At 44.1% G+C, this 27,557-nt stretch overlaps 1 protein-coding gene across 1 annotated transcript; it reads left to right on the top strand.

The window, feature by feature from the left end:
• Positions 1-427: 427 nt before the first annotated feature.
• Positions 428-18,309, top strand: PPIE (peptidylprolyl isomerase E). The gene is made up of 10 exons (XM_040424657.1): positions 428-553; positions 655-753; positions 4,508-4,551; positions 4,949-4,975; positions 6,981-7,062; positions 7,145-7,245; positions 7,735-7,858; positions 15,657-15,842; positions 17,237-17,379; positions 18,121-18,309. Exons 1-10 carry the CDS (start codon positions 523-525, stop codon positions 18,187-18,189), a joined length of 906 nt encoding a protein of 301 aa, XP_040280591.1. The 5' UTR covers positions 428-522; the 3' UTR covers positions 18,190-18,309.
• Positions 18,310-27,557: the final 9,248 nt, after the last annotated feature.

Below are 27,557 nucleotides of genomic sequence, written 5' to 3' on the forward strand. Positions count from 1 at the left end.
GAATGTCTGTGTGAAGACAAGCACTGTGCTGTCAGAACTATTATTGGGAGTGTCACCCATAGCACACAATGGAGACACATAGGCTTGTTCAGGTGGAAATGACCTGTATTTTTGACAGGGTTTATATAGTAGATTTATCATTTCTTATGAGTTGGGATAAGCCTATGCTATCACAGTGACTTCTAGGAATGTTTGGTGACAACTCTTATCACTGACAGGACGTTCTCAAATGTCCCACTATTGAACAAGTGTATAAGCCGGTGGGTAACCACCTAACCCCTATGTCAGACATGTTGGTTGTCAGTGTCACACACAATTTCTCAACATTCCAGCTATATTTATGACACGACTGCATATCGGGAGTAGAGCAATCATCTTTGCCATTAAGGCGCATGCGCAGTGCCAGGACTCCTGTTTGGAGACATCGCGCGAGTCGCACTTTTCCCTCTAGCGCTAACCTGACGTCGTGCGTGCCCACGCTGATGACGCGAAAGGGTAAAGGGTAATGAGATTCAATGCAACATGGCGGCCACCAAGCGGGTGCTGTACGTGGGTTAGTGTCTGTAAAAGTTACTAAAATACGGCACTAGATTCAGTGCATAGCGGCATTATTCTGTAGTGAGGAATCCGCTGACTGTTCTCTCTGTGTTACAGGCGGCCTGGCCGAGGAGGTGGATGAGAAGATCCTGCACGCCGCGTTCATCCCGTTTGGAGACATCACAGACATTCAGATACCGCTGGACTATGAAACCGGTGGGCGCCCCTTCCGTGCAGTGTGTCCCCTTGGTGTCACCCTGATAGGTTTAGCCAGCCTGCCATCTGCTTGATGTAATTGAAGTGCGATTCGTATTACAGATATTTATGGCATATCCATATGATGATCTGTAAATGTCTGAGATGTGGGTCCCACATCTGTGTCAAGAATGGGAGCCCAACCCCACCCCACCCCACCATAAACACACACCCCCACCCTATCTGGTGGGCTGGTAGGGAAGCAGCTCTCTACAGTATGAAAAGTGGATTACAATCTCCTCTGGGCATGTGACCCCCCACAGGGGCATGGGTTGAGTTCATTTAGACTGTTCCCGTGTGGCAAGGCCGCTTTAATCTGTACCAGTTATCCGCAAAACGAAGTTCACTTGGATGAGATTTTTCAAATGCCATCTACTGTAAATGCTATGGACGCATGCAATAGTACTGCAGAGAAGCCGCAGCATTTAGGCCTTAGCTCACGTCTGCTTCAGTAGCACTGTTTAGGGCAGTAGTGGCGAACCTATGGCACAGGTGCCAGAGGCGGCATTCAGAGCCCTCTCTGTGGGCATCCTCACCCTGGAAAAAGTCTATGGTGTACCATTATGCCTTAGACTTTTCCAGCCATTCATCAGCGCAGGGTGCACTATGAACGGCACAGGCAGTTTTTGTCTGCTTAAATTTCATACTCCCTAAAGAAACCTATTCTAGTCAATGGGTTCCATTTGGGTCAGCTGTGTGCGGACTCCAGCACTTCCGTTACTTTTGTTGTAAGCAGAAGGTAAATGTATAGCGGGGATATGTCAGTCAGTGATTCATAGTACATTAAATTCTATGTATGTTTTCAGATGTCCTCTTTTTCCCCTGTAGACGTTAGTCTGTTTTGTCAGAATGCACCCATTCTACTCAGTGGGTCAGTGGAAAACATGGACAGCACCTGGATGCCATCTGTGTCTGCCCCTTTTTTTTCTCTTATTGCATAGAAAAATGAATACTAAGATTTAAACGGTTTGACTAAGGTAAAAAAAAAAACAGACACATGTCCTGAACTCAGACCCTTGCAGATGCAAAACTTAGATAAATAAATTGGCATGCCCTCTCAGTAACAGCTCTGAGACTGTACACAGTCCTGCACCTGTGTGTAGATCAAATGACCAAGGGGAGATTTCCTTACTGGAAGTAATCAGTGAAGCTTTCATTATACAGAACATAACCTTTACTTGTTGAAACCAGTGGAAAGAATGGCTTCCGGGTAATACATTTCCCTTAGGGCTCGTGCACACGAATGTATTTTCTTTTCGCCTCCCTTCCGTTTTTTTTTTGCGGACCGTATGCGGAACCATTCACTTTAATGGGTCCACAAATACAACTGAAGGTACTCTGTGTTCATTCCGTCTCCGTTCCGCAAAAAAGTAGTGCTTGTCCTTTTATTGTCTGTAAATCACGGTCCGAGGCCCCATTCAAGTCAATGGGTCCGCAAAAAATATGCAACGCACACGGAACACATCCGTATTTCGTGGGTCCGTACTGTAGAAATGCTATGCCCAGCCCATATTGCTCATGTGTTTGGTGATTAATAAGTTACTGTTTCCGATCCGCAAAAAAACGGATCAAATACAGAAAACACACTGATATGTTTTGTGCAATAACGGAACGGAAGAGGAATTAAATCAGAGAAAATAAAACCTCAGATACAGAACAACGGATCCGTGAAAAACGGACTGCAAAACAACGGTCGTGTGCATGAGCCCTAATAGAAGAGTTTGTCCACTTGGACAGCCACTTTGACTATTGCAGGATCAGACAGGTCTGTCTGTTTGCCGAGGTACCTGCATAGAGCCTTGGGCACTTTTACATGAGTTTGGCTTATAAATTCTAAAGCCATATACGGACTGCATGAAAGAGGCCTTATAGGGCATATGGACAGAGCCTTTAATGGCTATGTACACCTTTGAAGGTAATTTTTGTTCATGACTGCATTTTACTCATTTATGGCTAAAAATCATATTTTTAATTTGCCTTTATTAAAAATATTGGACCATTCTGTCACAAAGGGTTAACAGTCTAGCTGTGTGCATCCTACTTTCACTTTGTACCAGTCATCTAATAACTTATCTCTAAACTACTAAGGGGTCATACACACTTATATAAGCCACATTCTTATCAGTGAGATAACTGAGCCTTGATGGGTTTTTATAAGGTCTGAGAGCAGAGATAAGGAGCCCATCTGCTCCTCAGATTACGGAAAATACAGAAAATCCACAATCAGCTACTACAGCATCTCAGCTATGTACACAAAAAAAGGATTCCATGTTTTTAATAAAGATGAATTGAAAAAAAAAATTTTTTAGCGCAAAATAAGTACAATTCAAGAATTAAAAAAATGCCCCCAAAGGTGTACATAGCCTTTTAAAGGGGTATTCCCATCTTAGACAATAGGGGCATATCGCTAGGATATGCCCCTATTGTCTGATAGGTGTGGGTCCCACTGCTGGAACCTGCACCTATATCGAGAACAGAGCGGGAAGCGCTGTGGTTGGAGGAGCCCAGATTTCCCGAGGGCCGTCCACCACCAAGCGCTAATCCCTGCCTCTCCCATAGAAGTGAATGGGAGTGTGCCGCGCATGCACGGCCCATGCTCCCATTCATTTCTATGGGGCAGACGGCAATAGCCGGTGGCCCCACAGAAATGAATGGTGGGCGGCTGCGCATGCGCAGTGTGCTCTCCTTCACTTTCAGGGCCCAGTTCTCGATATAGGTGCGGGTCCCAGCGGTGGGACCCGCACCTATAAGACAATGGGGGCATATCCTAGCGATATGCCCCCATTGTCTGAGATGAGAAAACTCCTTTAACCTTTTTGCTGCCTGGAAAGTTTTCTCCCTTTTGACAAAGACAATGCACATTATACCCTCATACCCACAAAACTCAGATGTGCAGAGTTCATGCATGCACATATACACCAGAATGAAATATCTGTGATAATTGAATCACAGAGGCAAGCAATGCCCTAATTAGGCACATTAAGTGACGAGTAACTGCTCAGCTTCTTTCTCCCTTAGTAGATATAAATGCCCAACCCCCAAATATGACAATCAGGAGAGCACAGGTCTTCCTTGTTTGGTAAAGGGTGTGTTCCTGTACCCTCACCTTCAATGGACACTGTATGGGAAGAGACAATAGTAACAGGCTGTAATCTTTCTTCTTGATGTCACTTGAAGCTTCCTTCCTTCCATCCTTGAGATTACAAACAAGTCTTGCACCCCAAATACAGCACCTAGAATCAGGATCATGGTATTTTTTGAAATCTAAGATTCTTGGTGTTGCTATAATACCACGATCTACATGTAATATTCTTTGATTGATAGGGTTAATGAGAACATTTCACTGAACCTCTTTTGAAATAACATTTTATGTTTTCAAGGTAGATCTTATGTACAGCAGTGCCTTAAAGGGTTTGATCATGGTAATGAAATAGTTCCCCAAAGTCACCCTACAGAGACACACATCTTGCATTATGCTCTGGCCACATGGGGAATATGGCTATGTTGCCGTCATGTAAACACAGAGCAGAGGGTCAGTGCAGGATTTAAACACACATCCTGGCTTTGGAGACTTTTTTTTTTAAATCTTAATTATCTAAAATATCCCCTTTAACCTTCAGAGGACATCCGTTTTGCTTTGTTTTTTTCACTGTGAGAACTCCTTGGGTCACAGCAATTTTCTACCTTAATTGATTTTGTTGTGTTTTATTTTCAGAGAAACACAGAGGATTTGCTTTTGTTGAGTTTGAGCTCCCAGAGGTTAGTTGAACCATTACTTTCCTGCTACTCTTCTTAGGGTCTGTTCACATCACACTGTAGCCCTCTGACATATGCGTTGGTGAAAGCTCTCAATATATACCTCTGATGGAAGGCTCACTGTCTAGGCATACATTAGTATATTTATATACTATCCATTTCTTTATATCTTCTACACTGACACACCAACTATGCTATTCCATACTTTTTTTTTTTGCAGTATACCAGCCAACGGGGGGGCACACATACATTCTTTGGCCTCCATTGTATGAATGGAGCCCTATAGATATGCTTAGTGTGTACAACAGGGTCTTTGCTAAATAATTTTATCTGCATTTGTTTGCAGTTATGAAGTGCTGTATGTAATTATACGGTAACCAATAATTTTTATATTTTTCAGGATGCGGCTGCAGCTATTGATAACATGGTATGGGCTGCTTCTCATACTTTGTAATATGTATCTGGTCTTGGAACTGGGGCCTGATGAAGTGGGTGGCGAGTATAGAGAATTTACAGCCATATTTTCTTCTATTTTTGTTCACAATGATGCTTTAGATTTTGAAAAATATAACAAAATCAATGAGAAACAGACTTTGTACTTACTGTAAAATGTATAATAGAGATTGCCCGAGTAAACAATAAGGTCTGAGAGCAGAGATAAGGAGCCCGTCAGCTAGCTGCCTGACAGAACAGAGAGAAAATTCAGATCCTGCTAGTAGAGCTTCTCTGCTCTGTACAGAGAAAATTACTCCATATTTTTAATAAAGACCAATTGAAAAAAATGATTTTTAGCTCATAATGAGTACAATGCACCAATAAAAATCCAAAAAATTGCCTCCAAAGGTGTACATAGCCTTTAACCCGCCACAACAGCCTGCGTCTTTACACATCAGCTGTGTCTGCACAAGCTCTGTTCCTTAATGGTGTCATTAGGCACAGAGACACAGTTAAAGATGTCACAGAAATGTCTTCTTTTCTGTCTCTCTTGCTGGTCCACTAACTTAAAAGGGGTTGTCCCATTATGACAGCTTATCCCCTATCCACTGGAAGGGGATACGTATCTGGTTGGTGGGGATCTATTTGCTGGAGACACTCACAAGAATAGGGGTCCAGTGCTGCCTATTTGAATGTCTGCTGCACCATTCATCTTTGTGGTACTGCCGGATATAGCAGAGTACAAGTGCTCGGCCATCTCTAGCAGCCGCTTACAGCAGCGCACATGTGTGACCAGAGAGCACAGGCCTCCGTTCTTGTGACTCGTCCTCTATCCTATGGATAAGGGATAATTTGTTGTATTGGGACAACCCCTGTAATGACTCGCAGGCAGATCTGAAGCAACCCATGTATTGTGTATACAAATATGACTGGGGCCATTTTAATTCGCACACTGATTATCCCCTAGACAAAATGAGCATTAAAAATAATTGAAGGTGTTTAGGAATTTTTCCATATTTCAATATTTTGCCGGAGATAAATATGATAGCCCTGTACTCAGCTACCTGTGACAGGCCCATATAGGGTGAATGAATGGACTGGCAGGGCACATGCTTGACCACACACAACTCCATACATCCAGAGAACTTGGGACCCTGACTATTGTGAATGTTAGACAGTTTTAATTAATTCTCCCCATTGTACTAAAATTAGTGTACTGGTTTGTAGTGCCATATTCCCCTATAGCCTGTAGATGGTGCTGTGCACAGTGAGATTGAATCATTATTGAAACCTTCTAGTCATAAGGGTGAGGCTACACTGAGACATTTTCCAGTGAGTAACTAAAACATTAACAAGGGTTAATAAAGATTTCTGAACAATTTTTTTCAGGTTGAGACATTTAAAGGGAATCTGTCAGCTTATTAAGGGCGGCATAGTGTAGTGATAGACCCGCCGCAGTGCACATCAGCTTGTGAGGAAGAGGAGTCCGATGAGGCTTGCTGTCCCCGCGCTTCCGGACAATGAGTAAGAAGTGTCTTTACTGTCACTCCTTATCCGGAGGCACGGCTGGATTGACGCAGTGAGACTTATTTCCCTCTCAGCGCTGGCACGCACTGTGTGGTTTGGTTGGTCAGTACTCTAAAAGTACTAATTGCCATCATAAAAGTGACAGATCAATGATATCAGCAGGTCTGTCACTACGCTATGTTACCCTCAGTGAGAGCAGCATATTGCAGCTGACAGGTTCTTTTTAAAATCACTCATAAATCCCATTAGGTTGTGAAATATAATTCCCTAGCAAGTTGCTTGTCTGTAAAGATGTTCATATGATTCAGTATGTTCCTATGAACAGTGATTTCTGAAAGAGGGTAGTGTGGATAGGTTGTAGACATGACTGGTATAATATAAATTCATTTTTAATCCTGTTCATTGTGCAGTTTATTTTCTTACCGTTTCACCTTCAAATTAATAACTGCTGCTTCATCTCTAACCTCTAGAATGAATCGGAACTTTTTGGTAGGACAATACGTGTAAATCTTGCAAAGCCTATGAGACTAAAGGAAGGCTCTTCAAAGGCAGGTGGGATCCACTAATATCTAGCATTTTACAGATGCTTTGTGTTTAATTTCCATAATCTAATCTTTGTATTTGTTAACTATAGTTTGGTCTGATGACGACTGGCTCAAAAAATTCTCTGGTAAAACGCTGGAGGAGACTGAACAGGCTGAAGGAACAGCGGCTCCTAAGCCTGCAGCCCAAGAGGTAAGTCGTCTAGCATTCATAGCTCTGTGGTCTCATGCACATGACTTTATTTTTCATCCGTGTGTTATCCACATTGTTTGCGGCTAGCACACTGACCCATTCATTTCTGTGGGGCCATGCACACATCTGTATTTTTTTTTTTTTTTTTTGCAGATCCACGTGGCAATTCTGCAAATTATAGAACAGGTCCTATTCTTATCCATATTTCTGGACGAGAATAGCCCTTTCTATTGATGGGAGTGTGAAAAATTTGGATTGCACACTGAAGCTATACATATTTTGCGAATCAGTCTTGAAATATGGACACAGTCATGTGCATGAGGCCTGTGGAAAAATAGAGAGATCAGTTATATTAGGAACCTAATGTGTTATTTTCACCCCGTGGTAAAATTTTTAAAGTAGATTGAGTTTAACAGAACATGCATGCTTGTGAATTTATTTACCATCACAGTCTTGTCATGTGCATTTGCCTCTATTTTACACATTTAGGGAGAACCACCTCCGAAAAAAGTGCGAGCTAACCCCCAGGTGTACATGGATATCAAGATTGGGAACAAGCCCGCTGGACGTATTCGCTTTTTGCTACGAGCAGATGTTGTTCCCATGACAGTAGGTTAGTAGCTAAATCTGATGTCACACTGTATTGGATGTAAATAATAAGGGTTCTAGATCAGAGAATACAGCATCTGTGGTGAGAAAAAATGAATTAACCTTTTTGAGAAGGCAAATAAAGTTATCTTTGCAAGCTGCCAATTACGGGTTATTTTACGAAAAACCTGGTGTTGTATTGCAGGGATGCCCAACCTGAGGCCCTACAGCTGTTGTAAAACTACAGCTCCCATCATGCCCTGCTGTAAGCAGATAGCTGTAGGCTGTCCAAGCATGCTGGGAGTTGTAGTTTTGCAACAGCTGGTGGGCATCCCTGTTGTTTTGGATTGTGTCCTTAAGGGTTCCTATACACCCAGCAGTTTTTGGCTGCACATAAAAACCTTCTTTCACCTGTACTTGTCTTGTTGCTTAAAAACGCATTACAAAGCACAGAAATTAGCTGCAAATCTGATATTGCGGGCATCGATGAAAAATCACTGTACACAGATGACATGCTAGTTTACTTGGGGCTTGATGTGGTTGACTATGGTGCTTACTCTGGATTGCAGGTTAACTGGGGGAAGTTGACAAATTGACTACATTTTTGTGGCCCAACATGGTTCCTAGATTGGCAATAGATACTTTAAAGGCACCATATATCCGTGGAGGTCTGGCTCTGCCGAATATTTACCTTTAACTTACGCTACTTGTTGGATTCAAGCAGACTCCAATAACCTAGCAATATTTCTGGAGGCTGCCCTATTGGGCTCCTATGAAGCACTCACTAACCTTGTGTATAGGACAGGAGCATATCCAACTCCTTACTTTACCTCCAATATGGCTGCAGTTGTGGTATTGAACTCCTACACTCTGATATTTGGGGAGAAAGAAGGGACTGAGGTTTGGTCTCCAGTTATCCCTCTTTGGAGAAACTGTAAGCTCCCTGAACTATTAAATTTACCTGATTATGAGCTCTGGCCCCTTAATCGGTTATAAAATCCGGAATTAGACTTACCGGTAATTCAGTTTCCACAAAATCACGACGGCTACTAGGAGATTGACCCCTGACCTCTGTAGGTGCAGGAACAGAGAGAGGGTTTAAATCCCCCCCTCCCACCACCAGCACCAGTGTGTCCAAAATTACAGAGACAGAAAAAGGTGGTGAGAAAAAATTAAATAAATCAAGAGGGTATTACTTCATAACCTCCCAACTAAGAACTAGATTAAGGGTAGGGAATATGTGCCGTCGTGGTGATTTTGTGGAAACTGAATTACCGGTAAATCTAATTCCGGCTTTCCACCTCATCACCACGACGGTTACTAGGAGATATAAAAAATTATAACCTGGGGGGGGGGGGGCACCTGAAGAACTTTACGTCCAAAAGACAAGTCTGAACTAGATAGGTCTAGTCTATAGTGTTTTGTAAAGGTGTGAATGTTGGACCAAGTAGCAGCTTTACAGATGTCCTCAAGAGAAGCTCCGGCCTGGGAGGAGGACATAGCTCGGGTAGAATGAGCTCTTAGATTTGAGGGGCAAGGAAGGCCCTGGATCTCATAACAGATAGAAATGGAATCTTTAATCCATCGTGCTAGGGAAGACCTAGAAGCTTTTAGACCCTTTATTCTTACCTGAGAACAAGACAAACAGATTGTTGGTTTTACGGAATCCTTTAGAAACTTCAAGATACTGTAAGACCGAGCGTCTTACATCTAGTGAGTGGAAACTAGATTCTCTATCATTAGAGGGATTACCACAAAGGGAAGGCAAAACTATCTCCTGGTTTCGGTGGAAATCGGATACTGCTTTAGGAAGAAACCCGGTATCTAACTTAAAAATAATTCTATCATCGGTGATACGGAGATAGGGTTCTTGTATTGATAAAGCTTGAATTTTGCCTAGCCTTCTTGCAGACGTGATGGCGACCAAAAACGCGGTCTTTAGAGATAAATGTTTGGTGGAATAACTCAAAAGGGGCAAGTGTTAGGCCTGTGAGCACTGTATTGAGGTCCCAGTTGGGGATCCGGGATTTTAGAGAAGGGCGTAACCGAGAAGCTGCTTTCATAAATCTTCTGATCCAGCGGTGATTGGCTAGATCTTGATCGAAGAAACAAGCTAGGGCCGAGACTTGTACCTTCAAATTCGAGACCCTGCTGGAGGAAGTTCAGGATTTTCTGAAAATTGGGCGCCTCTAAGTTTGGGGCAGGGTTACCGATCCAGGAACAGAACCTCTTCCAAATCTTCAGATAGATCGAGAAGGTAACCTTCTTCCTACTCGCTTTCAAGGTAGATAATACTCGGTCGGAAAGCCCCTGTGATTTCAACCTCAGGATCCAAGCTGATAACTTGAGGAAACTCGGGTTTGGGTGTAAGATTGGCCCTTGATGAAGCAGGTCCCTCCTGGAAGGAAGAGGCCATGGGTCCTCTATTGACAGGTTTTTTAAGGAAGGGAACCAGCTCCTCTTCGGCCAATAAGGGGCTATTAGTATTACAGTTGTATCCTCTCGGTTGAGCTTCTGAATTATCCTGGGAAGTAGAGGCAGGGGTGGAAACGCATAACAGAGGTCCCAGTCCCATTGTATCGTGAGCTCGTCCAGCGCCCAAGGATTGTCCCGTGGGTTCAATGAACAAAACGTTGATACCTTTGTGTTCCTTTTGGAGGCGAACAGGTCCACTTGTGGGGTGCCCCATCTTTCTACTAGAGTCTGAAACACGTCCTGATTTAAAGACCATTCAGTGTGGTCTATTAACTGGCGACTGAGATAGTCTGCTTCCACATTCAGTACTTTTTTCAAGTGAATCGCGGAGATGGATCTTACGTGGGACTCCGCCCAATTGAAGATCTTCCTTGCCACGGACATCAGCTTCTTGGATCTCGTCCCACCTTGGTGAGAGAGGTATGCTACGGCCGTAGTATTGTCGGAAAGAATTTTTACATGCTGGCCTTCGAGTAGGAACTCTGCGGCTTTCAGAGCTTTGCAAACCGCTTCCTGTTCTCTGAAGTTGGAAGATTGAGAGCGGGTTGTTGGCATCCAGGAACCCTGAAAGTAATGATCTCCCACTTTCGCTCCCTTTTTCGCTTGCGTCTGTAAGCACCTGAATGTAGGGAGCCTTCTCCCAGGGAACTCCTAAGGACAGGTTGTTTGTGCTCTTCCACCAGTTTAAGGAGGCCTTCACCGCTGGAGGGATCAGAACTGTGTGATCCAAAGAAGACTGCTGCCTGTTCCAAATTCTGAGAATCCATGACTGGAGAGATCGGAAGTGGAATTGGCTCCATGGGACAGATGGAATGCAGGACGAGAGAAGACCTAGAAGACTCATAGCTTCCCTTATGGGACAAGACCTCCTGTTCTGAAACCGTCGGACCTACAACTTGAGGTTTCTGACCTTGTCCGGTGCGAGAAAGGTATGTTGAATCCAGGACGACCCCTAAAAACTGGATTGCGCTGGAAGGTAGAAGATTCGATTTGTTTTGGTTCACCAACCACCCTAGATCTTGAATGAGAGACAGGAAGGTTAGTAAGTCTGTTCTGAGTTTTCTCTCTGAATCTCCAATCAGGAGGAAATCGTCCAGGTATGGTATAATCACCAGTCCCTTGCGCCTCAGGAAGGCCACCATTTCGACCACCAGTTTCGTGAAGACTCTGGGAGCAGATGATATCCCAAAGGGAAGGGCCGTAACCTGGAAGTGACAGGTTACCCCCCGGTGGTCTTGGATGGCAAATCTTAAAAACCTTTGAGAGTCTGGATGGATTGGGACGTGGTAGTAAGCGTCCCGTAGATCTACTGAACACATCAGAGCATCCCTCCCTATTAAAGGAATCAGGGATTTTAGGGATTCCATCCTGAATTTTCGATATATTATGAATTTGTTCAGGGCCTTTAGATTTATAATAGTCCGGAAAGAGCCTTCTTTCTTCTTCAGGAAAAGATTTGAGTAGAACCCCTGTCCTAGCTGTGTTGATGGAACCTGTACTATCACGTCCATCTCCAGAAGGCTCTGAATTCCCTGCAGAATCTTCTTGCGTACGTTGGAGGAGCTTGGGTTGGTAACAATGAAGCGGTCTGGGGGAGATGAAGGGAGTTCAATTCGGTATCAGAATTTTATGATGTCCCGGACCCAAGGGTTCGGGGTAATGGACTCCCAAGGATCCAGAAAACTCTTCAATCTCCCTCCGACTCTGGCGTCATTGCTTATCCGAGGATTTGTTTTGAGAGGAGCAAGGGGTATTTCTACCCCTGCCCCCTTTCGGATAGCTCCAGCGTCCTGACTTCCCCTTATCCCTATAAGATTTGTTCTGGCTGGTGGGGGCACGAAAGGGATATTTCCTTTTATAGGGTCTTTCCTCTGGGAAGCCCTTTTTCTTGTCCGCAGCCTTCTCTAAGATACAGTCCAGGACAGGGCCGAAGACATATTCTCCTGAGAACGGAATGGAGCATAACTTCATTTTTGAAGTGTTGTCTCCTGACCAGCTCTTCATCCACAGAGCCCGGCGGGCTGCGTTGGAGAGGCCGGCGTCTTTAGCAGCAAATCTGACAGATTCTGCCGAGGCATCTGCCATAAATGCCGTGGCGGACTTCAGTAAGGGGAGGGACCTTAAGATTTCTTCCCTAGGGGTGTTGTCCCTAATGTGAGACTCCAATTCGTTTAGCCACAACCCCATGGACCTTGCCACCGAGGTGGCAGCAATATTTGCTTTTAAATTAAACATAGCGGCTTCCCAAGATCTTTTTAAAAGACTATCCGCCTTCCTATCCATGGGGTCGCGTAACTGGGAGGCGTCCTCTTAGGGCAACGCAGTCTTTTTGTTGACTTTTGCCACTTGAACATCGATTTTTGGTGTTTCATTGAAAATTTTGCCTTCGTTAGGGTCAAACAATAGACTATTCCTGAAGGACCTGGACACCCCCAAGCGCTTCTCTGGATTGGACCATTCATCAAGCACCATTTCTCGTATGTTTTCGTTGATCGGGAAAACTCTTTTTTTTTTTTAACCCGGAGTCTCCCGAACATCTCATCCTGTACGGAGTGGGCTTTTGGGGCTTCTTCTACCCCCATAGTGGCCCGGACTGCCCTTAGTAGGTCAGGCATTTCGTCCAAGGAAAAACAAAATTTCCTATCTGATTCTGAAGTCTCAATATCAGAGGATGCCTCCTCGTCCTCCCAGGCTCTGGAGGATGAAGCATTTTCCGCTATCTCCTCTGAATATGATAAAGAAGGAGATGGTCCCCTCCGTTTTTTAGGTGGAGGCAGGTCCCTGGGTAAGGAGGAAATTTGGGATAAGGAGGATTTTACTTCCTCGTGTATCGTGGATCTCAACTCGTCAAAAAAGGAGGGCTGTTCTTCACAAATAACGCTAGAGATACAGTCTTTGCATAATCTCTTGCTGTAGTCGCCCGGAAGTCGTTTAAGACAAGACACACACTTATCCGGCTTCCTGTTTTTTTTCTGAGCCTCCTTAGAGACCTGGGAGGAATAACCCCAATCAGCTATGATGAACATATGCGGGGATATAGAGCCTGAAAGCCCCGAGCCAGAAAGGTGGAGGAGGAGGAAACAAGCAACCTGGTACAGTGTCTTTAAAAAAGAAGTAACAGGGCAATAAGCGCTTCCCCACAGGGGAACTTACGGCAGGCGGCACGGAAGGGTCTCCAGGAGAGCGGGGCTCGGTCGACATGTCGGCACGCTCACTCACACACACCGCTAAGGCGCTCGGCACTTGCATTGCTGGCGCCGAAGTTCTAAATGGAGACGCATCCTAAACGACGTCACTTCCTCCGTCCACCGGAAGTGACGTCTGCCGCTTTACCTAAAGCACTTAGGCGCGCACCCGGCTACAGCCACGGAGGCCCGGCGGGAGATCGCGGCCCGGGAGCAAGCTCACATATCATAATGGAGCGAGGCCTCCCTCCTTCACCCCTGCCCAGCATTAGTACAAAGACCGCAGGAGGGCAGGGGGAACACCAGGTAAGGTGTTACGACATTCATCATCTTCATCTCCCCACAGGGATACTCTCTCTGCCCCTGTCCTCTGTAGGGACAGGAAACGCTGGTGGTGTGAGGGGGATATTTAAACCCTCTCTCTGTTTTTGCCCCTACAGCGGTCAGGGGTCAATCTCCTAGTAGCCGTCGTGGTGATGAGGTGGAAAGGATGGTTATTTTAGAACTTTTGCAGATCTGCGACAAGAATTTAGTTTGCCGCAGTCCTCTCTAATCCACAACTTTCAGTTGAGACATCTCTGTCTAGATCAGTTTGGAAGGGGACCCATAAGCCTGCAATATGGAACAGTAGAATAAACCGCCTGTCAGAATATATTATGTAGACCAGTCTCTTCTTTCTATGGGCTGCCTATGTTGCAGCAGCCCTTACCGCTATCTTGCTCTCTTTGACAGTCGATGGTGCTCCACTGTGATCAGTGCCAAATTAAATGGCTGCATAGAACCTATTTAACACCAATCGGCTTGCTGTGTATGCATAAACTTACTAGTGACATCTGTACTCACTGTAGTGAGAATAGAGGTACTCCAATGCACATGATATGGGACTGTTTAGTCATTGCCACCTCTGGCTGGGGTACATGAGTTTCTGAAGACCAGGTTGGGCTTTCCTGCAGTATGCTCCCCCAGGAATTGTCTGTTGGGTCTTGTTAATGATCTTTTAAATGCTAAATTTAGCAGCATCTTTTATAGACTTCTGATGTTTTATGCTAGGAAATCTATCCTTCTAAACTGGAAGCCACCAAGATACCTTGCTTTTCTCATTGGAAGCAGCTCATTAATTCAGTGCTGCCCATGTATAATTTGACATTCTCTGCTAGAGGAGTACCTAAGCGATTTGAAACAAAATGGGATCCTCAGTTGGCTTCCAAAACAACCTAGAAGATTAGGTCAAATTGACTGCCGTATCAAGCACCTGGGAGGAGGCAGTCTGGTGACGAATGGGGCACACTATCTGTTGTATTCACCGCTTATAACAGCGAGGAACATGTGATGCACTCAGCTTTTATGATTTATTCAGCTCTCATTAGGTCTGCCTTATTTGTCCAATTTTTCAGATAAAGTATGTGATTTGCACCTTTGAAATGTATTCAGCTATCATCCCTCGGATAAAGTATTGTTATCCTACATCCTAAGTATATCCAGCTATTATCGACCCCCTGAGGAACCCGTTTGGGGGAAACGCGTCGGGGTATTATTACTAAATCACTGAGTATTATTACTAAATTACGATCAAGGGATCTTTTCTTAGTCTTTTTTACTAATTTTCTATCCAGGGGTATTATGACCATCTAGGGCTTCCTAGGGCCAGATAGGGCAGGCATGAGGACATGGAAATCCCACCATCAGGGATTGTCCCTGGGCTGAGGTCTAAGCAGGGCCTGTACAGGGAGAGTTTCCCCAGATACTAGTGTCATTGCCCTAGGCCAGGCATGGCCAACCTGCGGCTCTCCAGCTGTTGTAAAACCACAACTCCCACCATGCCCTGCTGTAGGCTGATAGCTGTAGACTGTCTGGGCATGATGGGAGTTGTAGTTTTGCAACAGCTGGAGAGCCTCAGGTTGGCCATCCCTGCCCTAGGCCTTTTTACCCATGCTCCATAGCTGCGGTAAGCATGTTGTCATGGTGCATTTCATGTGCGTCTTTGGCAGTGAAAGGGTTAAGCTTTATTTGAAACTGGAAACCCATTTTAATGTGGTTTGATTTCTCTTCAACTATCTCAAATATGAAAATAATTGTGTGGCTATTCATTATAGTGAAAGACCGTTTAGACTTTATGAATTATGTCTCAGATTCCAGAGTGATCTGATGTATCTTACTTTGCAGAAAACTTCCGCTGCCTCTGTACACACGAGAAAGGCTTTGGCTTTAAGGGGAGCAGCTTTCACAGAGTTATACCTCAGTTTATGTGTCAGGGAGGTGACTTCACCAATCATAACGGCACAGGAGGAAAATCCATCTATGGGCGGAAATTTGATGATGAGAACTTCATTCTGAAGCACACTGGTCCAGGTGGGTAAGCATGCACAGAATATGTGCCTTAATTAAATTTTTTTTTTTTTTTTTACTTTACCACATTATTAAAGAACAGACTAAAGTTTACTTAGGGATTGTCCGAGATTAGCAAAAGTAGAGGCACAGACGGTGGATGGTTTAAAATAACAAAATTAGCATTGCTTACCCATTGAATTGCCTACCACTCACGAAACCATTTCCTTCCTTCCAGTCACGTCATCAACACATTGACCACTGCAGCCAATTACTGCCCTCATAGGTACACTGTGTCCAGTGATTGACTGCATAACCTCTTTTCTTGGATAACAGATTTAATATTTACTACACTGCAGCCAACTGAGGACCTGCGAACACAAAATGCAGTGCAGTCTGCAGACAGCATGTTATAGAGCAGGAGGAGCTGAGCAGATTGATATATAGTATAGTGGAAAAAATTAAGTAACACATGTAATTTTATATTTATATCTCTCCTCTTTCTGAATTCAGTTCACGGGGAGGTGGAATCAGTGATTGATAGCATTCTCTGTGTAAGTGTGTATACATAGCTGTCAGTCACTGATAGTTGTACACAGGGGAGGTGTTATTAGTAATAATAGCATTCTCTGTGTAAGGATAGATTTACACAGCCCAAATATCGAGCCAATTATCTGGAATGAACATTCCTATGAACGTTTGTTTCCAATAATTGGCTAAAGGTGTCGTAGATAACAAAAGAACGCTCATTCATAGGGTGACACGATTGGAGCGGCGCACACCACAATCGCCATTCCTGGGCTGCAGGTTGTGCTGTCTAAGCAGCGATCTGCTGCCCAGGAGCAATGATTATGTATGAGGACGAGCAATAGCAGCATCGATTGCTCATTCTCATACTGTGGTTGTGAATGCAGCGGACACCTCCACTTAACTAGCAGCCAACTTCGGGGAGGAACGCATCTTTCCCGACAATCTGGTGCTTGTCTGAAAGTCTAAATGCATCTTAAGTGTGTATACAGAGATAGCTGTCTGTCAGTGATAGGGCAGTCATAAGAATAGAAAAATGTCTAAATATATAAATTACAGGTTTTACTGAATCTCTTCCCATAGACCTATACACAATCTGCTCAGCTCTTCCTGCTGCCTGCATTTTCCGGTGCCAGGTCCTACTTAAACTTCTCTATCATCAGGGCAGACCTCTGCATTTTGCATGCCATACGGTTGTGGATAACGGCCACAATTTACATAGGACATTCTTGTGCCATGAACAGATGTTGAGGGGTCTCAGCTAGTTTTCTTGGGGCATGATTTATTTGAGTCGGATCTTGCAACTGGTTAAAAGAAGTGCTCTACTATGGTTGTAGAAGGTTGGAATTAAATGTTTAGTTTTCAACCCTAGCAATTCTGTCTTTGTACAGGTTTACTGTCTATGGCAAATTCTGGTCCAAATACAAATGGATCACAGTTTTACATCACATGTGACAAAACAGACTGGCTTGATGGAAAACATGTTGTGTTTGGCGAGGTGATGGAGGGAATGGATGTTGTACGTCAAATGGAGGTCAGTATTCACATATCTCCCTCACAAATGTTCTTTATTTGTATTTAAAGGGAAGGTGTCATCTATTTATTTTTTATTTTTTTTGCTTTGGAGCAGTCACTACGGGTTACAGACAAGAGACAGGAGGGCACTCGCTGGCAGAGATTTATCAAACTGTCTAAAAGAAAAATGATCTTTGTTGCCCATAGCAACCAATCACAGCACAGCTTTCATTTCTTACCGTGCTCTTGAAAAATAAGATTTGCGCTGTTATTGGTTGCTTTAATCAACAAATACAGCTTTTCTTTTAGGCATTTTTTCATGAATTTGCCTCTTTTAATTTTATGGCAGAGTATATGACAAGCTGTGTGTCTTCTGTAGAGGTTACTGTAAAAGAGGGGAGAGTATATAAGCTGTGACTATCTTCTATTATTAATGATGGATCATGTACATACAAAGGTGTTATCTGTCATTATAATCCTGCATGTGTTGATAATGAAATGACTACTGACGTGGTGGCCATTTGTTAGGCTTGGTAGCCAAAGTGAAAACTGCAAGTAGGTATGCATGAATGAAAATCCAAACAATCCCATCTTTTTTTCACCCATGAACTCTGTCTACAAGTTCCTAACCCAAGAAAATTTTTATTTTGTTTTCAATTTCTATGTTTTTTGTCTTTTAAATCCCAATCTTTCATACAGTTTATGGTGAATTTATTGTGGTGTCTGATACATATATATTTTTTTTCTTTTTGTTGAAAAGGCTCAAGGGAGCAAGGATGGAAAGTCCAAACAGAAAATAATCATCTCAGACTGTGGTGAATATGAATGACGTTACCTCTTCCGCACTGAAAAGGCGATGACCAACAAACGTTACAAGTGGACTTAACGTTCTCCAGAAACTTTCTGTAAATAATTTGTTAAAAATTAAATATTTTGTTTTCTAGCCTTGGTGTGTCCATCGATGGGTCTCTAGTAATATAGTTAGGTATTATTTTATTTAGACCCTCGACGATCAGCTATTTGAGAAGGCAATGGCGCTCGTAGTAGCACCACGTCCTTCTTGCAGTTTAGACTAAGCCATGTAACGTCACATGGCCTAGGAGCAGCTCAGATCCATTGAAGTGAATGGGGCTGAACAGCGATACCAAGCACAGCCACTATAGAATGTACAGCACTGTGCTTTTTAAGCTGAGAGAAAGCCGTGGTGCTACTGCTTGCACCGGTGCCTCCTCAAACAGCTGATCAGTGGGGGTCCCAGACCAGTCAGATACTGATGACCTATCCAGAGGATACATTTTTGGGGGAAAACCCCTTTAACCATGCACAGGGTCCCAGATAGCAATAAGCTTGTTTCATTACTCCCTGGTTAATGGTATTGTCAGCTGGACCCTATTCTTATACAACAGAGAGATGTTGGGTTTGCACATTATGGCTGCAGTGTGGTTTTTGCCACGGATTCCAAAATCGCAGACTAATTAATACTCCTTGTTATGCAACAATTGTGGAAAAATGTGGCACTGATAAAAATATTGCACGGTCCTATTTACTATTTGTTTAAAGTGCTGTGTGTGATTACAGCTTAAAGGGATTGTCCAGGATTTTCATATTGATTGTGGTCAGACACCCCACATCACTGGAACTACACAGCTCCATCTACTGTGTAGTAGACCGAGCTGGTAACTGCACCACTGCTTCCCTTAAAGTACCGTATTTTATCCCTATAAGATGCAACTGCCCATAAGACACACCTAGGTTTTAGAGGAGGAAAAAATATATTTTTAATCAGACCTCAGATCAGGCCCCCAAAGAGACCTCAGAACAGACCCTCAATTTTACTTAGACCGCAGCTCAGACCCCCACTGTTAATCAGACCCTCATGCAGACCTCAGATCAGACAATAAAAATGAACACGCCTCTCCTGTTCTGGACGCCGATGCCACCTGGTCACAGCACAGTATGCTGCGCTTGCAGGAGAAGACCTGAAAACGGTGAGTACAGTGCGGTATTCACCTCTGCCCAGTCCTGCTGTACTAATGAGCAGTGCCAAAGGATTTGCTTAATTTAGGACTACTCCAGCCCCCTGACTTACTCCTCTTTTATGCCTGTTTTCAGTCCCGGCCCCTGCCACTCCCATAAAAACAACTGTGCAACAAAATATTGTCGAACGGGTGTTTTAAAAAGTTGCAAAAAGGGGTCTTGCAAATATTTTTACATCAAAAACTGGCATAAAAATGTTCGTAAAAGACCTCCAGTGTCTCAGTGGAGGCTGCTAATGGACCTGTCTGCACTCCTGTGCTCATCAGAGGCCTCTTTAAGTATGGGATTGCAGTCTGCTGTGAAGACTGAAATGACAAGGGGACAGTGAGAATGGATACAATAGTGATCTCCTTTAAAATGATCATTCTAAAATCTTCTCTCGCCTTGCTAGGGCCTCATTGTGGGTGCATTTTAGCATTTGTATTAAGCCTTATTCACATGTCAGTGATTTGGTCAGTAGTTTCCATCAGTGATTGTGTGCCAAAACCAGTATTGGTATAATAAGGGAAAGATCTGCACCTGTTCTGCGTTTAGAGCTGCGCCTGGTTTTGGCTCAAAATCACTGACTAAAACCCTGACGTGTGAATGAGGCATTACAGCTGCAAATCCTGACTCAACTACAGATCTAATGACCCAAAGTAACAGCATCATAAAGAGCTATAATTCTGTAAGTTCAGCTCACTAGAGGCACAACTGGGTTGAGGTTTGTGGCTGTAATATGAACGCTAAAATGCACCTATATGGCCGTCTGAATGAGGCCTTACAATCGGCTCTCTTTATTGGTGAAACTGGAGGAAAGAAATATCTAAACATCTGACCCCAGGGAAGGACCATGTGGAGCACATGATGGCCCTAATTTATCATTTATCTTGTATACTGCATGTTTGTGACTTTTTCAACACCACTTGCACAATTTATTTCTTTGTGCAAGTGGTATGCCTTGGCCACTTTTCAAAAAGGGAACGGGGCAAGCCCGTACCACCGCATTTATCTTCTTTTACGTCAGTCTTCTTGAAGAAGACTGAAATCTACACCAGCCAGGCGGTGGCATAGATTTCAGTTTAGGCGCACAGACTGTCAAAGGCTCCGCCTAATTTATAATTTTAATGATAATAATATAGGCTGGCTCACAGTATTTTTGCATAAAATTTATTAATACACTAAATAAATACAAACTGACTTGGTGTCAGTATCAGCATACAAACATAACAGAATGTGTAAATAGGTATAGAAGTGCGGAGCTCTCGCACAAACCTATATAACCGGAGTACTCCTAGGAATGAGACCTAATGGCTAGAGTTAGGCTGCAAGGGTTAATCTAATGAACCGCTCAAATGTCCATGATTATAGATACCAGTTTGCCAAATAGTTAGAACCAAAAGTTCAAGATTGTCCTTGTTGTAATTTCCCACAAGGGGGACTCTGTGTTTAAATGTCGTCTGACAGATAGTAACCACACTTTCTCCGATCTGTGGGGCTCCACTTACTTGTTCCTTGCGGAGCAAACCATCAGACCCGCTCGCTCAGCGTCCCACGTGTCCAGCCAAGCAGTCGATCGCTGGTTTGTGACGTAGGCGCCTGCACCGTCAGGCCAGACGGAAGCTGGTACAGCTGAGCCGAGCCAGTGATTGCCTGAACTTGTCAGGCCAGGGAGAGTGAACACAGCAGGGTTTACCTTGTGTTTGTGGCAGTGTCAGATATAACAGCACAGTTTCAGTCCACTTGGTAGATTCTTGGTGAACAAATCTTTGCAGCGGTATATATTTGAAGAAAAGTCCTCTTGCGTTTTTTGGAAAAAACCGCACCGGTAGCCTGGTCTCAATACACACCAGACGCGTTTCGGAAACAAGTTCCTTCCTCAGTAGATAGTTGTATAATGCCTTATACAGCATTATACAACTATCTACTGAGGAAGGAACTTGTTTCCGAAACGCGTCTGGTGTGTATTGAGACCAGGCTACCGGTGCGGTTTTTTCCAAAAAACGCAAGAGGACTTTTCTTCAAATATATACCGCTGCAAAGATTTGTTCACCAAGAATCTACCAAGTGGACTGAAACTGTGCTGTTATATCTGACACTGCCACAAACACAAGGTAAATCCTGCTGTGTTCACTCTCCCTGGCCTGACAAGTTCAGGCAATCACCGGCTCGGCTCAGCTGTACCAGCTTCCGTCTGGCCTGACGGTGCAGGCGCCTACGTCACAAACCAGCGATCGACTGCTTGGCTGGACACGTGGGACGCTGAGCGAGCGGGTCTGATGGTTTGCTCCGCAAGGAACAATTAAGTGGAGCCCCCCAGATCGGAGAAAGTGTGGTTACTATCTGTCAGACGACATTTAAACACAGAGTCCCCCTTGTGGGAAATTACAACAAGGACAATCTTGAACTTTTGGTTCTAACTATTTGGCAAACTGGTATCTATAATCATGGACATTTGAGCGGTTCATTAGATTAACCCTTGCAGCCTAACTCTAGCCATTAGGTCTCATTCCTAGGAATACTCCGGTTATATAGGTTTGTGCGAGAGCTCCGCACTTCTATACCTATTTACACATTCTGTTATGTTTGTATGCTGATACTGACACCAAGTCAGTTTGTATTTATTTAGTGTATTAATAAATTTTATGCAAAAATACTGTGAGCCAGCCTATATTATTATCATTGATTTATTCCTCTTTTTCAGCTGGTAACTGAAAGGCTGAGCTCCAATAGTTTGCTGGTGGAGCCTTTTCTAATTATTTGATACTAGTCTTAATTTATAATTTTATTTCTTCTATACAATGCTTAAGCTTACCTAGATCTACTTGAACTTTAAGGTGTCATTACTGAGACAAGAATAATTCTCCTTCAAAATACAAGGTTGTTCTCACTGAGAAGATCTTGCATGTTCATACTCCAGGCGAAGGCAAGATGGTGAATGAGCACCACATGCTGCTTTTCTGAAGGAAAGAAGCACCCAGCCCCGGCCACATGTAGCGTAGATGCTGCAGGTTCTCCACAGCGGAGAATAGCCGTGAAATGGATGAGATTTTTTTTTTTTAAACGCTCACTTACATGCTGCAGAGAGTCTCCACAATCAGTGCATTACCTCAAATGCGGTGCATATCTTAAAGGCCCCTTTACACTGCCAGATAAGGCTGACAATCGCCTGCTCGTCAGTGAAGGAGACCAATGTATTTACATGCAGCGATGATCTCCACAGTGTGGGGTGGAGCAAACGTTAATGCCATCGCACGTCCCCATACAGAATCATTGTTTGCCGGCAGCAGAATGCTGTTGAGATGGCACAATCTGCTGCCCACAAATGATGATTTAGGTGACCACACCAATGATCTATTAACCAATGAACAAGTGTTTCGCTCAATTATTGGGTAATCTGCGACACCTTTAAACCGACCACTAACAATTTCTTTTACAAACGTTTATCAGAGATAATCTGGCTGACTATCGAGCAGTGTAAAGGGGCCTTAAATCTGCAGAATGTCAATTTTTGCAGATATCTGCTGCAGGTTTCCTTCTTTGCAGTGCAGAGGGTGAAATCTATGGCAAATCCAGTGTCTCTGCTATTTCGTGCAGGTTTTGCTGCTGCAGATTTCAGTGAGATCCACCGTGGAAGGTCCACAGTGGAACTGCTACGTGTGGGAGTATCCTTACATGAGCCATTCTAACATTTGAGCCCACTGACCTATGACCGTTTTCCATGACTACACTGCATTTCACAGAAATCAAAATATGCAATATTTCAGGTCCAATTTCCGATCAATTAGCTGAGAGGGCACACTGAAGCATTTCCTGCGTGTCGAGGTGGCAGCCAGATATTGAGAGCAGTGTGATACTATGGTGGTGATTATCTCATGGTTTTAGGCCCCTCTGATGACCATTTTTGCTTAGTTGGAACACCCCTTTAAGTCCCACCCTCGATCTGCCAGAGAGTGCTCATTTTCAGGTACTTTGGCAAAAGCTAATCAAGGACAGTTGGGAGATATGGTTTTCTAGGTTATGAGTAGAGGCTTGCAATGGGTTCTTTCTTTTCTAGTCTTATGTTATTGGTGCAGATGGAAGAATACATTATACCACTGGTATCTTGGGTGCAGTAGGCAGAGTTTATTAACTTGCTCGGGTGATGAGGGAGGGAAACATGATATCTGTAAAGATAACATGGATCATCAGTATTTTTCCCTTTTAAGTAGGTTACTGGTGATTTAAGAAAACATGCATAAAACTAATTATTTAGGCTGTGCTCACTTGTTGATGTCCTTACTGTGGAATTTAGTCTGGCTATGAAATTATTTGTAGGGTCCATAGTGCAAGATTTATATTACCACAGTTTTGTAAGAGTTTCCTCGATTCCCTGTGCACAGCAATTCTTTTAATTCAATTTATATAGCCAACTTAATAAACAATTCTCCTTCGCTACTTGCTGGCTCAAGTAGAAACATAACCAAATGAGCGCACAAACTAATGAATTGCTGACCACGTGCCAAGAACAAATCCAAACCAGCAGCAGACACGGAGCTGACTCCTGCTGAGCCGTGCCCACCTAGCCCAATATGTGGGACAGCAATCCACTTCTTGAATGACCATTTGGCAGGGTATTTCAGAGGTGCAATATCTGATGTAAGCAGAAATGCAGTAATTCTCTTATGAAGACCACAAACAGCCCGATATTTATGATTAGAGATGAGCGAATTGAAGTTGACGAAGTGGAATTCAATCCGAATTTCAGGAAAAATTTGATTTGCACCGAATCTGAATTTCCTCACGCTTCATGGTAACGAATCGCATTTTTTCCTAAAATGGCTGCTGCACGTGTGAGGACATGGAGCAAGGAACTCTGGGAAGGCGGGATCACCCATAATGCCATACATAATGCCATACATGCAGCCAATCAGCAGCCAGCCAGCCCTGTGATGGCACAACCCTATAAATAGCCTCCGCCATCTTGGATTCTGCAATTTTCCAGTGTACTTGGTGCAAGGAGAGATGTCAGCAGGCGCTAGGGACAGTGCTAGGAAAGGTTACAGCCTGGGTAATAGGAACAATCCTATTACACCTTGCTGCACTGACTGGGCACCCAAATTGCCATTATACAGCTCTGTAATTCCAGCAAACCGTTCTTGTTATTGGGGTGTTACAACCATGTTCTAAAGCCTTTTGTGGCGTGTATTAGTAGCAAAAGAAAAATATATTTGCTGTTCAGCGGTGCAGTTATATGTTCTAAAGCCCTTTTTGTTGTGTATCAGTGGAAAAAAGAAAAATATATTTGCCGTTCAGCAGTACAGTTATATGTTCGAAAGCCTTTTTGTTGTGTATTAGTGGAAAAAAGAAAAATATATTTCCCGTTTAGCAGTGCAGTTTTATGTTCTAAAGCCTTTTGTGGCGTGTTTTAGTGGCAAAAGAAAAATATATTTGCCGTTCAGCGGTGCAGGCTCTGTAGCACCCCGAAGGGACTCAAATCCAACAGGTCGGACATGTCTCTAAATACCAGGCCGGAAATGGGCTGTCTACGGGAGCTTAAACCTGGACTACTTTTCTGTAAACCTCTCAACGTGGCCTTGACAACATGACTTGAAAACAACGAGATTCTCTCGGGATGTGAGAGAGACAAATAATGTTGGACACCCAACAGGTAAGTTCTGACTGTGCCATGTGAGAGGTGCATTTGTACTTGACAGTACCCGATAAAAGACAGTATGTGGTCGATATGACCAAGACCACCTTGTGCATGCTCCCATTGGAATCTACAGTACAACCGCCATCCGGTGTTGTACGCTCTAGTAGTGTTGGCTGAGAGAGACCTGGAAAACAGCCCATGGGCAGCGGCTAAGTATTTGTTTAGCTCAGTATGAGCGAGGCAAGATGAGGAGACGGTGTTCTTGAGGTATCGGCTTCGGGGCAAACCTGGGAAAACAGAGCGTAATTACGCTTAGCTAGGGCGTCAACTGCTACCATCTGTGCATCATGTACAAGGGTACCACAGAACCGGAAATTATGCACCAGCGACAATTGTACCAGACGCCTCAAAAATGACATGGCCAGTTGTGACCTGGATTTACCACTGCTCAGCATACTGACGGTGGAGGAACTACCGGAAGTGAAGACAACGGTATGGCCTGCCCAAGAGCTACCCCAAGCATAAGCCGCCGCCACCATGGGATATAAGTCCCCCACCTCTGTGGATTGGAAAACTCCTGTGGCCTCGAACATCTCTACTGGCCATGTCCCGTTCAGCCAATGGGGCCCAAAAATTGCAGCGAAACCAGTGTTGACAGCACTACTAGAAAATATGATGGGGGAGTTCTCTGAGACTGCTGGAACGAACATGGATACGCCGTTCCAGTGACTCAAAAAGTGATCCCACATAACTAAATCTGCTTGCGCCTGACTACCCAGGAACACCGGGCTATCCTGACAGGAAGCTTCTGAAAGGAGAGGTAACAACCTCGCTACAAACGACCTACCCTGAGGAATGACGCGCATCGCAAAATTGAGCATGCCTAATAGTGACTGTAGCTCCACCTTCGTGGTGACCCTACCAACTGTGAATTTATGAATGACTTCCTGGACCCTGACCAATTTGTCTACCGGTAACCTGGCGGACATGCTCCTGGTGTCCAAAACAATGCCCAGGAAGGTAATGGTGGTAGAAGGACCATCCACCTTCTTGGGGGAAACGGGAATCCCTAACTGCGCAAAACAAGCTAAGAGACTCTGTAGATCTCCCCGCAAGCCCTGTGGAGATTCGATCAGCAGGAAGTTGTCCAGGTAGTGTATGACGTGTTCACAACCGAACTTGTTCTCAAGGATCCAATGCAACGCTTTTGCCAGCTGATCGAAAATCCAAGGGCTGCTTCGGGATCCAAAGGTCAATTTCGTGGCAAAATAATAAGAGGTTTTCCACTTAATTCCGTGCCATTGCCAAAGCTCTGGCCTGATCGGAATTAATTTAAAGGCGTCCGATATGTCCGCTTTGTACAGAACTGCGCCAGGACCTGTCGCTAAAATGAGCGCAATTGCCTGATCGATAGAGGCATATACCATGCTGACTTCCTCGGCTGGTATGAGGGAATTCAGGCTTGGTGCATGTATACCGTGAGGTGCTGACAGATCAAAAATTTGTCTCTCTTTTCTACTGAATTTACCGGTGACCACCCCTATTGGACTGATTCTCCAGCGTTCAAACGGGGATGCTGAAAAAGGCCCGATGACGTAACCCTTGTCTAAATCCAGCTGTAACAGCCTATCTATGGAACCAGGATTGTGTAAAGCGGACTGCAAGTTCTTAAACTCAAAGGTGTCATCCGGTAAAGCCACAAGGCCTGTGTGGAAACCAGTCGTAAAACCAGATACGAGAAAGTCGCAAAAATAAGCATCCTCATGCCCCTGCAAATAAAACTGCAAGAGATCCACATTTACGATGCTCATGCAATGTTTATCTGTTTTTAATGAACATGCTACCTTTGGGTGAGCACGGAAACAGTTGAGGCAAATGTGCAACAGACGGCACTGGCTATAATTGCAAGCAGAAAAATTATAATTGTTGCAGATCTGTGACCTGCCCAGGTACTTGATAGGACGGCCGAGTTTATCTACAGATGAATTCTTCTGGGTAACATCCGACGAACCTGGGACAGGAGCAGAAGCATTGGACCTTGGGACATTTGCAGCATTATGACACCATTCACCTGTGTGGTAAATAGACTGGCATAAAGAACATGCTGGGGCTTTCAGCCCTGCGAAATGTCTACAGAATATTTCTGTGTCAATATTCGCCCAGTTGGTGGTAAACTGAAATTGGCTAAGCGCCGCTGCTGCTTTTGCGGAAAATGAGCAATGATAGTCATAAAACCCGAAACCACCGTATTTGTAACCCAGCTCCGTGACCCTAAACAAGTACAGGTCCAATTCTTTCCTCCTATCAGGTCATACGGAACATATGATGTCTCTGTGCAGACTAAAAATGAGTACAAATTCTGGGATGGTCAACTTTCTACTAAGTCTGAGATCGCGACCCTTCAGGACGACAGAGACATCACCACAAGCGATGACCCTATTGTCCGATAGGTCACGAGTGGCAATTAGCAGGGAGGCGAGGTTCATGTCTCTCCCATCGAGGATGTCCTTTTTGATATTGGCAGGAATGAAATGGGCTGGAGTGAC

Source organism: Bufo bufo, chromosome 3, assembly GCF_905171765.1.
Source record: "Bufo bufo chromosome 3, aBufBuf1.1, whole genome shotgun sequence".
NCBI classification, from domain to species: domain Eukaryota; kingdom Metazoa; phylum Chordata; class Amphibia; order Anura; family Bufonidae; genus Bufo; species Bufo bufo.